The sequence below is a fragment of the Nilaparvata lugens genome, chromosome 2 (genome assembly GCF_014356525.2).
Source record: "Nilaparvata lugens isolate BPH chromosome 2, ASM1435652v1, whole genome shotgun sequence".
Lineage (NCBI taxonomy): Eukaryota > Metazoa > Arthropoda > Insecta > Hemiptera > Delphacidae > Nilaparvata > Nilaparvata lugens.
The window spans coordinates 29,590,070-29,605,048 of NC_052505.1; the positions used below are offsets into that span (position 1 = coordinate 29,590,070).

A 14,979-nucleotide genomic window follows, 5' to 3' on the forward strand; every position below is an offset into this window, starting at 1 on the left:
AAATACTCTCAGGATACCTAATCATCGAACTACTATAATATATTCCAAATCGTTCCTTGTCAGTGCTTGTCGTGAATGGAATAAACTTCCCAACTCTATAAGATGCATTGAGAGCCGAGCGGGCTTTTTCCTGTCTTTGAAAAAGTATCTTATAGAGAAAATGACTGAGTCTGTCCAACCCTTGAGCACTGCATGACAAATATTCTAATCTCCCTTCCTCTCCATTCTTCATTCCATTCATTCATTCATTTTCCACATCCCATAGCCATTCTACATAATACATATTCATCTTCCCATCTCAAGATTTTCTGTTCTTTAGTATTGTATTTATTGTCAATATTACTCAATCAATTTCTGAAATTTCAATTCAATCCCACCCTATAACATTATTTGTTTCATTCATCTAATTTTAATTATTAATAAAATATTGTATTCACTATTATTCATTCTTATTTCATTCATTCATCACATAATTCTAAGATTCAAATCAACTAATTTTTAATTTATTAATTAGAGTTTCTTATTTGAACATTACTTCGAGTTATAATTCCCAACAGCTCTAATTCATCACAACCCGGTCGTGTGTTAATGGGAAGGATATTTAATATCCTTAGAGAATCGACAATAAATTATTTGTTGAAACAACGCCGACTCCTGAAGTTACATCACATTATTATATTATCGTTATTCTAATTGCATTCTATATTTATTTTCATTCATTAATTATTTATACTTTGTAATAATCGTTGAATAACTAGCATTATCATCATTGTGAATTAGTGTATGAGCCAGTAAATATTGTAACATACATGAATAAAGAAATCTAATCTGATCTTTTAATTAAATTAATCTTAATTTTAGACAAACCTGATATTCAGCACCACTTTTGAAAAATTATTGGAAAACTAATTTTTATTATTTCTGTGAAAATTTTTTCCTTCATTCACTTCTATTCTGAAACAAAAATGTTTACAGCAAGTGGAAAATTTCATGTTTTCTGCTCGAAATGTCGTTACATTTAAGAACATAATTATAATTAAAAAAGTAAGTATAGGTCGGATGAAAATCATCTTGATTCCATTAGAAAGCATACATTCTTTACGTTACATTTATATAAAATTCTTACTCATCACGTCAACCGACATTTCTGAGAGAAGTGGTACTCATAAGAAAAAAATAATCTGGAATGTTTTTATCTTCATAGAAAAAAATAATTTCCTTTAAATCTTTCAACCCTAAAACTTTCTCAGCACTACTGAAATATCAAGGATGATATTCTACATACAATTCTGTGGAATATTATAAGAAATTCAACATGTAAAGCTTCCATCAAAGGATTTGTTAGTTAATCCTCCATTGTAATATTAGTGAAGTAAAGTAATTGAGAATAGTCCTTCCGATTCATTTGTAAGGAAAGATGGTAATTGTATTTTTTTATAAAGTCTTTAAACTTGTCAATGATGGAAGATAATGGATGGAATACTCTTGTGAAAATAAAGTACCTACCTACTAGAAGGAATGAAGAATATTTCAATAAGATTATTATTGTTCTTGTTCGAGTTCTCAAGAGAAGGAATTTCTAGAAGCTGGAGTTAAGTCTTGCATTATTCTAGTCTATTTTTTTATTCTAACAGCGGTGAATGTACCTGTCCATGAATGTAACGGTCCATGAATGTCTTGACGAATGTGTGTCTCTGAGCCTTCTGAGGCGGGATTGTGGCCTCTGAACTGATTGCAGTCCTGGAAGTCAAGCCTTACCTTGAGGCTTGCGACTTCTCGTCCCATCTGGACATGTGAAGCTCAACCACAGAGCTCAAATTCAAATTTACTTTTGAAGTTACAACTTTCTTTCTATATCAAGCAAACGACCCAGGAATTCCAGATGTGGCATAATGGGTTTCAGTGACTATAGACTTTCAAAGGGGGAGGGAAACGTGAAGAGTTGGATAAATTGTAACTTTGGACTTGGGGATTACAAAAATTACAAATTTCATATCATTGTTTGAATAGGTCTAATAGATTTTCGGTTGTATTTTTGCAAAGAAATGTGAAGCCATACTTTCTGTGTAAGGATTCAGCTGAGAATTTCTGTTTCCTTTTAAATTATGTACTATAATCCACAAAATACTTTGAGTTGAACTACTAGTATAGTAATAATTGTTGAATGTCCACTTTTCATGAATGTTTTAAAATTATATTTTCATCTTAAAGTTGTAGAGGATCCTGAAGTTTTAAGGACGTCAATCTAACTTTATCTAAATTTTGTTTTGATATCACATATTTTTTAATAATCTTCCTATGTAAAATTTCCGTGATATAACCCTTCAGGGATAGCCTATTTGTCTTTGCAGTTTTTCTTATCTGGGATTATCAATATTTATATTTCACCAAGTGCTTCCTGAACTAATTTTTTATTTGTCATTGTTTATAAATCTTTATGATTGTTCATGATTAACTTTTAAGAAATATCTATGATCACTTTCAATTCTTCTTTCATAAATTAGTGTCCTTCAAGCTTCTCATGATTCAATCTTGAACTTGCCATGTAAATATGTAAAGTATTACCATTTATCTGTATCTGAGATTACATTCTAAGTTATTGATTCTATTTTGGGTTCTCATCATGTACTAACTTTTTCTTGTCAAACTGTTAAAGGCGACAATATATTTGATATCTTCTATCTATTTCGTTGTCTCTTGTTCATTATGGATTCCCGTTCTCCAGCACTAAGTATGAAATCAAGCATCCCTTTTATCAAGTTATATTGTGTGTGCTTCTGAATTCCAAATTAACATTCTAAATTGATAGCACGGCACAGATTATATTTATCACCAGTATTATTCTCTCAAATGCTCTTCTATAGCATTGACTAAGCAAATAGCAAGATCTAAAGCGGAATAGTTCATCTAAATCCAACATCATAAATAGCTCTAGATAATGATTTATACCAATCTTGTGGAATCTCTCTAAATTAAGGTATTAATTGAACAATATATTATTCTGTGACACATCGAATAATGAATTACATGTGTCATTAACAACATTTTGTTTATTTTTGTCACATGAATAATGTATAACATAATATTTACAAGATGTTCGATGTACTCATAAAGGAAGATTTTCTTGTGAGAAAATATTTCATTCAAATAAATTTCAAAAATTGGATCATCTTATTTTACTTGAAGCTTGAAGTGTGCAAGGTACTGCTATACCTGCTACTGCTGATTGTTCAATTGCACAAGTGTGCTTCATTGTAATCAATATAGGTTTGTTTTGTGATTAGAAATCAGGTGTATTGAGCCAATACACTCTTATTACACTCTTATATTTTCAATGGTTGGAGGATAGACTAGTACAGGCTACTGGTGTACAAATTCACTTGTGTTCGTAATTAGTGTCCGAAACATAACTAAAGAGGTATCAAGGAAGGATATCCATGAAAATAATATAGGCCTACTTTACTGTATCTCACAAGTCATTCGCAAACAATAATACGGTAGGTATAAGTATGCATTATTCCAAGAAATCATTGATTGGTCTTGAAATATTTACCGTGGCTTGAGTTTTTTCATAATCACTTTCATCTTTTCAAGTGATATGGTAGCATATTACATAATCCTATAAGATAGGAGAAATATCATAAGATAGAGGAAAGATATCATAAGAAGATGGTGTGAGAGTTTGAAGGGCACCGTTTGATAGATTACCAGCGTTGCATAGCTTCTCTAAACTACGTGGACTATCGCCTTTTAATATATTGGCTGAAATAATATTTCATAGTATAGAGTGTTCCAAATTTCATTGCTATCATAAACCGATAGTCCACGTTGTTTTCGTGAAGCTATGTAACGCTGGTAATCTATCATATATGTGCCCTTTAAACACTCTCACCCGGTCAAGACAGTAATAGTAGACATTAGTTGACAGTAATTATTGGCTCAGGATGATAAAAATTACAGTCAACATTTCAATAAACGTTTTGATGAACATTATAATCAACCATTAGTTAAGCATTCGATTCTTTCCCAGGTAGCACAGAAACGTTGAAATAAAGTTAGAAACACGTAATACCTTAACGTTGAAAACACGAAAAAATGTCCGTCGTTTCCACATTATTTTCAACGTTGAATAATAGTTGAAAAAACATCGTGGTAACCATTATTTTCAACTATCAACAGACGTTGAATTAGCCATACTTTTTAACCGGTACCTTATTAATTACATGATAATATTTCTAAAATCATTTGGAAAGAGATGAAAATACGAAATCATATTTCCATTTATTTACATATGATTTCATGTAACAGAAATATTACCGTGCAATGCGGTACATTGGTAAGGTGAAATAAAAACACACAATAAAAACCATATTACTTCAATTTTGATCCACAAAAGTTATTATGATGAAAGTTGTTTAAAAAACTGAGATGGTTACAACCAAATTACCATGGTAATTTAATATACTCTGCCATTGTATAGCTAAAATCTCAAAAATATTTTATGTCTGTAAGAAACAGAACTTAAAACTATTATATATTATATTGAATGATGAAATACGAAATAAATATTTTTTCATTACCATGTTACAGTAAAACACTTTTATAAACTGCTTATCACACTACATCCAACCACTTTTTAATTTTAAAAACTGAATATACAAAAGTTATGTATACATTCAAACAAAAATGTTGACTGTAATTGGAATACCAATAAAAATTGCAATAGATACAGTATTGACATTTCAAAAAATCTGGAGTGGCGCACTCACACAACTTTCCTTGCCGTTATGAAAAATGATAACCAGACGGTAGTGTTCACGCGCATCTCAAGTCTACTATTCAAAGATCTGAGCCAGCTGGTGACAGGACAATAACGCTGGAGACACATGATGTCTGCTATCTCTTCATAGTGAATGATAAATATAGAATCAACAGTTGCCAACAGTTTGCAAGTGAATAATCAATTTTTTTCGAATTTCGAGCTTATTTTCAATGTTATGAGAAAATGTTACTGAACATTAATTGTAGATTTTTATGCTCAATCTTTTCCACTTGAAAATTTTTGTTTAAATAATTGTATCTGAAGCCTGATAATTGAGAATCTGAAATCAAACTTTGCATAGATGAGGCGGAACTCCTGAAATTTTCACAGATATGGGACTTGTGGCTGTTGATAGAGCTTAACAATGTCTATTTTAGGTATAAGTTTAATCAGAATCGTTAGAGACGTTCACGAGAAAATCGCGAAAACCCTGTTTTTGACAACATTTTTGCCATTTTAGTCGTCATCTTGAATTAAATTTGATAGAAATAGTTTGTGTCGGATCCTTATATTGTAAAGACCTTAAGTTCCAAATTTCAAGTCATTCCGTTAATTGGGAGATGAGATATCGTGTACACAGACACTCATACACACATACCAATACCCAAAACCACTTTTTTGGACTCAGGGAACCTTGAAACGTATAGAGAAATTCATAAATTGGGGTACCTTAATTTTTTTTGGAAAGCAATACTTCCCTTACCTATGGTAATAGGGCAAGGAAAGTAAAAATTGGTTTTGTTTTAGTAGAAGCACTAGCTGTATAGAACATGAACTAAATGTAACAGAGAGGCTTATTTAGTATAGAATAAAGAGACTATAATCACAATTTGGCCATTTGTTTGAGAAGGCTAAATTATGGTAAAAGTTTGGTGGATTTGAAAAAGCTAGCCAGCAATCAAAATGCTGAGAGAACAAATGGCCACAGTGTTATTATACAGTCTCTCTGTAGTGTGAAATAAAGAAAGTGAATATTAAATGCATGAAAAGTTTGTATATTGTAAAATTATTACAAAAAAGATTATGGATGTTTGAGATTCTCTAAAAATTTACTTATTGGCACTTGGCCTAGTTACATGTGATTGGGTGCTGGATCATTTCTCCGTTTTTCTCGACCTCCATCATGGTCTTTGGAGAATCAAAACCAATTTTGGATTATTATATGGATTTCTTCATTTGGGGCACTGGAAGTAGACTTGATGTTCCACACTGCACCTGAAAACAAAAATTTATAACCCACTGTGAAAAACAATAATATTTAAATTGAAAACTGCCATGTAATTTATATATATTTTTCCAGAAGAAAAATTTAGTGGGATTGAAGTTAGTAGAGATGTGATTAAGATGAGTTTGAGATGGGATATTATATATGAATATATATACAGTTTGAGTCATATGTATTGGGAACCCTTCAATAACTTGGAGACTATTGTGGATATTACTGTAACTTTCAGGATACTCTATACTCATTTAGTATCATTTAGTAGTACTCATTTAGTAGTTATACTCTATACTCTATTCATTTTGTATGAAAGTATCATAGAGCATTTTTATTGATGTCATCTTTCTTGTTTTAAAGAGGTCTTTAAAATGATGTATCACACAATGGGTGTTTACATTTAAAATATTCGAGATACAATCCCTAAGTCATCCCCTTACGAGGGGTTGGGATTCAGTTATAAATATGTCAAAAGGTAGAATAACATTGTAAATCCTGAAATTTACAAAAAAGGGTGTTCACTGGGAACCGCATGGTTTTAAAAAGCCACAAATTTTCAAATTTTGAACAAAAACTTTATTTTTTCACACAATGTGTTCTACAAACATGAAACTTGTAATTTTCTCAAAGTTTGTAGAACACATTGTGTAAAAAATAAAGTTTTTGATCAAAATTTAAAATTTGTGGCTTTTTTAAAACCATGCGGTTCCAGTAAACACCCTTTTTATATCTAAAACTACAACATTCTCCAACTTATTGAAGGGCTCCCATACATATGACTCACTCTGTATAATAAATATACCTACTCATGCTAAGAACTTGATCTGTGTAGAAAAGTTGGGGAAGATTGTGGGAACAAGTCAACTCATTGAAGATTCTAGTGAAGAAAAATAAATCAATTTCAAATAACATAGAATAACACTGATATAGCCTATTACTAAGGCCCGTTTACACAGTATAAGTTTAAGCTAAAGTTCAAACCTTTTTTTTAGTTTAAAATAAATTTCTGTTTTTAGAGTATCATTTTGAACTGCCTACCTAACCTAGTCTATAAATCAAGAATTCACAGATCTTTGAATTAGGTACGGGTACTAAACTCAGTGATGTGAGTAACTCAAGATGAATTTTAGTTATTCTTTTCTAATTAGCAATAAAAGTGTGTACTGCATTATAATTTTAGAATTTTCTTGTCAGAAATTGAATAAGAATACAGTAACATATGTGCCCACTTTGAAAACAACCAACAACCAACTAGGCAGGTTTTTGGTACGGTAACTTAGCCCAAGTTAGGCTGGTTTAGTAAAGTTTAGCTTGAAAGTTTGTAGATGATGACTACTAATCAAAGCATAGTCTATTTTTGAGAATGAAATATAGGCCTATTAAATTTATTTATTTATTCATAGATGGCTTTCATTGGCAGAGAGATCCTTTTGGATGTTCTGCCTTGCCGTATTGGTATTACCCATTGTCATTTCCTATCAACACTCAAGTTTATAGGTTATAATATTAGGTTCTTCATGTTTTCAATATATTAAATAAGATGATATATTATGAAAGATGGTAATATAATACGACTTATTTTTTCAACTTTTTAAATAAATAATAGAGACTATATCACAAGGTAACGTTTTCAGCATAGGTTAATTTTATGCTTGCCTAATCACAGAAAACTATAAAGGGTAACAATCTGAATTTCATGTAGGCTATCATATACATGAATACATAATATAATAAATAATTTGTAAATGTTTAACTTACCTTTCAATCATTCAACGGATAGAGATAACAAAAATTGCAGACGATCACATCACATCCACGATTCCACTCACAGCTTTAAAAATGCAAGGTTAGGTACCGTTGCTCCGTTGGTATTTTCTTTGAGTTGAGCAGTTTCATTGCGCATGCTTGAATACAATTTTGCGCAATATTTGAATATTGGAGAATTCATAGATTTCGTGTTTTTAGGATAATTGACATAATATTAGGCATAATTAAGTGAAGCCACATGAGTGGCTTGTGATTGACACTTGAAATATTGTTGGAATCAATATAATAAAAGTGGTTATCATATTTCGAATTGAAAACTTGAAAATGATTTCAAAGTCTTGGTGTGTTATTTTATAAATGGCATTCTTTCAAGCATAAACTGGAATCCAATATGAAAAAATGATATAACTTATTCAATTTTGGTTAGAATTATTTGAGATTCTAGGACAATGTTGATAATATAAACAGAAATGTTTTTTGATTTTTTTCAAAATTTTTTATCAATAATTACAAATTATTTAAAATTTTAAACGTCAGTAGCCCGTCAACGGCACGTTTGACGGGATTTTTGCATACCAAAAAAGTGCTGGAAATTCACTTCTACAGCCGAATTAGTCATAAAAGACTGCTTTTTCGAACATTTTTGGGAAACTTGAAAATCAGTCAAATTTATTTCTAAGTCCCTATCTGTATTAAAATTAGCGCAAAAGGTCTATTATATAATCAACAGTGCGTTGTAGACGATTTTCGCAAGAGACAAAAAGTGTTTGAAATTCAATTCTGCATCCGAATTATTGATCAGAAATACAATTTTTTGACTTTTTTGGGAAACTTAAACATTTGGAAAATTTATTCTAAGTCCTTCTGGATTTAGCGCAAAAGGTCAATTATATCGTAAACAGTGCGTTGTAGACGATTTTCGAAAAAGACAAAAAGTGTTTGAATTGCAATTCTGAACCCGAATTGATCAACAAAAAGCCTGAAGTGAACTTTTTTGGAAAACTTACAAAAATGTCAGGTCAGTCTTAATTGGTGCAAAACATTATTTTTATCTCGATAACAGTGTGTTGGAGACGATTTTTGAAGAAGATAGAAAGGGGTTGAAATTCAATTCCACTTGAGAATTGTTGGTTAGAAAGCCTAAATTGAGACATTTTTAGGGATTAAGTTACAATGGTGAGGGGGGAGGAGACACCTTCTGAAAAAAATGTTTGATTTTCACTTAGTGTGTTGACTGGGTAGGTACTGTAAAAATTCCATACTGTACCAACCTTTCTAATGTTTCTTTTAGTAAACATTTCTAACGTTTATCAAACGTTGTTTTCATAACGTTTATCAGCATTATACATTCTAGACGTTTATTAAACGTTTATAGAGTAAACGTTTATTTTAGTAAACTTTTCTAACGTTTATTAAACGTTGTTTTCATAACGTTTATCGGATTTATACATTTTAAACATTTATTAAACGTTTTTTAAACTTTTTGTGCTGTGTGGGCTAATATTCCGAATTGATATCATTCTTACATACAATCACAATACGGTACTGAGAAAAAAAAATAACTATAAAAAATCATGAATGGTTTAATTTTTCATGGATAGTCTATGATGACGTGGGTTTTTTTATTGAAGATAATTTATTACAATAATGATAGTATAGTACACAATACAGTAGCACAGCTGGCTGGAGAATATTGATCTTGAAAGAATTGAGATGAACTAATGTGAGCTCTGTTGCACTTATAGAATGTGAAATGATGTAGGCTTGGTCAACGTTAAAATAATTTATTAAAAATCTGGTGTGGCGCACTCACACAACTTTCCTTGCCGTCATGAAAATTGATCAACTGAAGTTAGTGTTCACGCGCATATCAAATCTACTATTCAAATATCCAAGCCAGCTGGTGACAGGACAATAACGCTGGAGACACACGAAGTCTGCTATCTCTTCATAGTGAATGATTTAATAGAATCAACAGTTTGCAATTGAATAATCTTATTTTCTCGCATTTCGAGCTTATTTTCAATTTTTGGTGAAAATGTTACTGAACATAAATTGTAGAGATTTCCATGCTAAATGTTGTCCATTTGAATTTTTTTGTTCAAATTGTATCTGAAGCCTGATAATTGGGTATCTGAAATAAAACTTGGCTTATATGTGGTGGAGCTCCTGGAATTTTTACAGATATGTGACTTGTGGCAGTTAATAGAGCTTATTAATGATTATTTCACGAATTTGATCAAAATCGTTGGAGCCGTTTTCGAGAAAATTGCAAAAAACCCTGTTTTTGACAACATTTTTGCCATTTTAGCCGCTATCTTGAATCGCATTAGATCAAAATTGTTCGTGTCGGATCCTTACAGTGTAAGGACCTTAAGTTCCAAATTTCAAGTCATTCCGTTGATTGGGAGATGAGATAACGTGTACACAGACGCACATACACTCATACACACACACACACACACACACACACACACACACACACACACACACACACACCCGAAAACCACTTTTTTGGACTCAGGGGACCTTGAAACGTATAGAAATTTAGAAACTGGGGTACCTTAATTTTTTTAAAACTTTTTAAAGTAAAAAGATAGCGCCACTAAATTTTGAAATATTATGGATGATGTAAGTTTCGCATCTAGGGGCCACAAACATAAGACAGCAACTCCCAAAGAACAGCTTTTCATCTTCACCAAATGCCCAGATCGTCATTTTTTCTCGAGTGGCCACGTCACTTCAGTCTCCCGCCAACTGCTTGTAACGTGGCTTCATCCGTTTTTGCAAGCGAGAGGCAAAAGTTTGGCATAAATCTAACAAAGAACAATCCAACTTCAAGCAGGGTTGAATAATAATCGAGTATATAAATTGATGGGATATATTGAAGTGTATGATTGATGGGGTTGTGTCTTGTGTGTGATTGGTCTCGGAAATTTTAAGCGTAAGTTGATGACTTCCAGAGTCATTGTGATGCATGAGAACTCAGACTCACAGCGCTGGTCCAATCAAACGGCTACTCCAACAAATCAAATTTGATGTTTTCGATAACCCACCATACAAACCCGACTCAGCCACTATTAGTAACTTTCACCTTTTCCTTTAGACCTGACTTTGAGGGCAGAGCTTCCAAACTTACAAGTAGCTTCAAAACAACATCATAGCATTACTATACTCATTCGTCTGCCACAAGAGGTGTAACAGCCGGATTCCATAGATTCAACATGAAATTCGCAACACAAAATGTCTAGTACAGTTTTCTTATATTGCCTTAGTTTTTGAGATACAAAAATTTTTCGATATTTCTGAAAAACGTCAATATCTTGAAAACTATTATTCAAATTCTAATTCTAAGGATAAAGCTGGGGAAAAATTCCAATGAGATTTATATACTTAATTTTTTGTTACTTTGTTTGACATTTTTGAACTTTCAATGAGCGCTAAATTCCAAACAGTTTGAACGCTCTTGAAAAGTTTATTAACGTCAAACAAAGCAGCAAATTATATCAATCTTATTTGACATTTCTTACTATTTTTAACCATATCCTCACAATTCGGTTTTGACAGATAGTTTTCTAGCCATTGACGTTTTCAAAAATAATGAAAAATCTATATAACTTATCTCAAAAACTGAGGCGATATAAGAAAATTTCACAAGACTTTTTTTTGAAAATTCCATGTAGAATCTATGGCCTTTGGTTGTTCCACCTTTCATGGGACATTCTGTATAGATTCGTCTTTTATTAATGGCCAATCGGAGGTTCGTAAAATGACCCTCCTAATGTATGGTACCTACCATTTTTTATTGATAATGAAAATAAGATCTACTGTGTCTCGAAACTGTGATGGTGCATAGTTATAGGCCTTCACTTGTTTGCAGCAAGATGCAGCTGATGCTAGTGATGCTGGCATTGATGTTGGATGCGAGTCGCGCAATGCAGGAGGTGGCCTCTGAAGCGGCGTTCATCCAGCTGCTAGGCGGCTCGGTGGGCGCTCTCTACGTCACAGACGGACAGGGTGATCCGGACATTTCGACGCTCGAGACTGCTTGCAGCCAAGTGCCATCGGTGGTCTGCGCATACGGAGTGCAGAAGCAAGGCAACGCAATTGATAAAGGCCTGTTCGGCCGCTACAACCCCGGTCAGGTTGGCTTCTTCAAGGATGGCCGTTGGGCTTCAACTCTCTCCGTCAAGGGAGATTTGATTGCTAAGCTCAAAACTCTCACCGGAGCCCGTTAATTCAATTTCTATCTTCATTTTTCAACAACTCTATCGAATTTTCATCTTCTATTTATCACTACTTACGGCATCTTTTAGGGCAACTCAATATATTTGACGAAATCAACCACCTCTTATAGTCAGCCCAATGAAAATAGACCGATGAATATTTCCCAATACAATTCAATTTATTCGCAACACACAAGAATACAATGAGAAAATGCAATATACAACAAAACAATAGCAGTAACAATGATATTAACACATTAAAGACAATATTGCTAAAATGATTTGTGCTGGAAGAAAGAGGGGGAAACTACCTTGCCAACTATGGTCCCCCATGTAATATGCAGGTAAGGTAAAACTGAAAGGGAAGGGTGTGTGATAGGGAAGTGAAAGAGGGTAGTTAGATAGGCAGGGCTGGGGGAAAGGAAGATGTGAAATAACAATAAAGATAACGGTTACAATAATTTGAAGATTAAAAAAATAATTGCTTTTTATCCAATTAATGATTTCCTGCTCCATTTCCTTTGTAATTTCAGCATTGTTGAGAAGATGATCCAGAATTTTATTGATTATTATATTACTTAGATAAATAAGTTGCCGTCCAATTGTTTCAATATTAGTATTATTTATATCAAATACTTATTTGAAGTAGGTCTCAAGCTGTGATGTCTATTTAATGCGTTGTTGGTACATGGGGAATTTGTTCTATTTTTTTATTAAAGATTTGATTACATTTTCAACATAATATAACTGTCTAACTGTCAAAACCTTGAATTCATCAAATATAAGGTCAGTCGAGAAAAATCTGGGTTTATTAAAAATAGATTTAATAATTATTAATTCCTGCATTATGAACAGTTCTTCCAAATGGGAATTATAACACCCTCCCATACTGCTATTCCGTATTGGATTATAGACTGTACTAGGCCTATAGCAAAAAAGAGCATTTTAAGATGAGTTGGATTCAGAGTTTTTTTAGTTGCATGAAATTTGTAAAGAGGTATTTCATCCTTCTGCAAATGAATTCGATATGGATATATTAAACCCATTTCAGGCTCTTATTTATATAGATATCTAGATTGCTAGATATTTACAATTTTTAACTTTACTATTGATAGGACAAGTGCAGGAGTTGGGGTCAAGGCTGCAATTTGAATGGCAGAGTTTCAAGTTTAATTCTTTTTCTGGCTGTCCTAATTTATTGGAAGGAAAAGAAATATATTTGGTTTCTTGTATGTTCAAGCTCGAAGTATTTTTATCTAGCTACTTTTTTATACTCAATCAATTTTGCTCTATAATTTCATGGAGCCAATCAGAAGACCAACCAACCAGTAGAAAAATTCCTCTGCCAGAAGATACAACTCCAACAACGACTAGGATCAGCCCTGGCTGAAGCAGAAGTCATCGCATTGCTAACAAACCAACTGAACCATGAACTCCGGACCCTGGTCCAGGCAGCACGACCACAGGATCTCACCTGCACCAGTGTCAACAGGCAATCATTCAGCAGCAGCTTCCAAGTGCCACTTCTGTCCTGAGTACACTTCCTAAGTACTCACTTCCACCGGGACTGTCCAGTGAAAACAAGGGCACCACCAATCAACTACACACCACCAGCTCCAAAATGTCATTCCTTTCCCGAGTATCACTACCACCGAGATTCTCCAGTACAGAAGGCATCAAGGCAGGGAAATGACAATACTGGAGGGAATCAGACCCCACCTTTCCATCAAAGACACAGGTGTCCCGATCAAACCAAAGGCCATGAAATCACCACCTGCAACACCAGCCATATTCTCCACTCTGAGTGTAGCCTGCACCAAAGCATCACCAGTCCACAATCTGACAGCTGCCCAACTCGGTCCATCAAGTGATCAACCAGCCATCACTCCGGCCGCCGATCCAGCTGTGCAGAGTGCCACTCCAACACCTCCAATTCCTGAGATGCCAACCACGGTTACACCAGCAGAGACCAACCACAACAAACGAGAGTCAATAATCATGACAGTTCAACTTCCAGGCAGTCGTTTGCCTAGAATACCAGTCAGGTTGCACGGCAAATTGTTGCATGCCTTACTAGATTCAGCACACTTTCATCCAGGCCCATAACCTCACTACCAGTCAAGATACTGTATACACTAAAACCACTGTCCAGTTGGCTAGCCAGTCCACCAGCTGTAATATCACTGAACAAGGAACTTTACCATTACAAATCCAACACACTGTACAAGAAGTTCCACTTCTGGGACTGCAAGACTTATGACAAGACCTCATACTGGGTAGACTTTGGCTCATTCAAAATCAGGCCATCATTGATTTCAAAGCAAACCAATTAATGTATGGACAACAACGACACGAGACAATCTTTTGGGAAGAAAAACCCAATAGAACTATGTTAATACTAATAGTATAGTTAATACTAATAGTTCGACTCCAGACACTTTAGAACAACTAACAAAGGCAGCACCTGAAGCCTACCAAAGCCAGCTACAACAAATCATCCAAACTCATTCAGAGGTTTTTATGGAGCAAACACCACCCACCACCACCACAGCTGCACAACACTCCATCCACCTCACCAGTCAACAGCCTATCAGCAGTCGACCCTACAGATACTCAGCTGAGAAATCAGGAATCATGAAAGAAGAAATTCACTTATTGAAAACTAGAGGTTTTGTGGAAACAGCAGAAACTGCCTACAACTCTCCCATTGTGGTTGTTCCAAAAGAGGATGGAACATCTCGTTTCTGTATTGATTATCAAAGACTCAATGCTATCACAATACCCCTCCTCAAATTCGAACCCATGATGCCCTCCGGAATATAGGGAAAAGCAAAGTGTTCAGCTCACTTGACCTTCTTATGGGTGGCAGGTGACACTCACCACCAGTTCTCGACCTTATACAGCCTTCACCACACCAGATGGGGAAAAACTGCAATTTACTGTGA

The 14,979-nt window shown here is 33.9% G+C and overlaps 1 protein-coding gene and 1 long non-coding RNA gene across 2 annotated transcripts; one reads left to right on the forward strand and one right to left on the reverse strand.

The window, feature by feature from the left end:
• Nucleotides 1–3,228: 3,228 nt before the first annotated feature.
• LOC111056061 lies at nucleotides 3,229–13,774 on the forward strand. Its single transcript, XM_022343386.2, has 2 exons — nucleotides 3,229–3,497; nucleotides 11,689–13,774. Exon 2 carries the CDS (start codon nucleotides 11,693–11,695, stop codon nucleotides 12,044–12,046), a length of 354 nt encoding a protein of 117 aa, XP_022199078.2. The 5' UTR covers nucleotides 3,229–3,497; nucleotides 11,689–11,692; the 3' UTR covers nucleotides 12,047–13,774.
• On the reverse strand, nucleotides 5,797–7,835 carry LOC120349847. The gene is made up of 2 exons (XR_005570454.1): nucleotides 7,800–7,835; nucleotides 5,797–6,037 (listed from the first exon to the last, which is right to left on the reverse strand). It is a non-coding gene; the product is annotated as an uncharacterized LOC120349847 (long non-coding RNA).
• Nucleotides 13,775–14,979: the final 1,205 nt, after the last annotated feature.

Excerpts from the sequence above, each read along its gene's own strand:
- LOC111056061 (XM_022343386.2), top strand. The coding sequence starts at position 11,693 with ATGCAGCTGATGCTAGTGATGCTGGCATTGATGTTGGATGCGAGTCGC.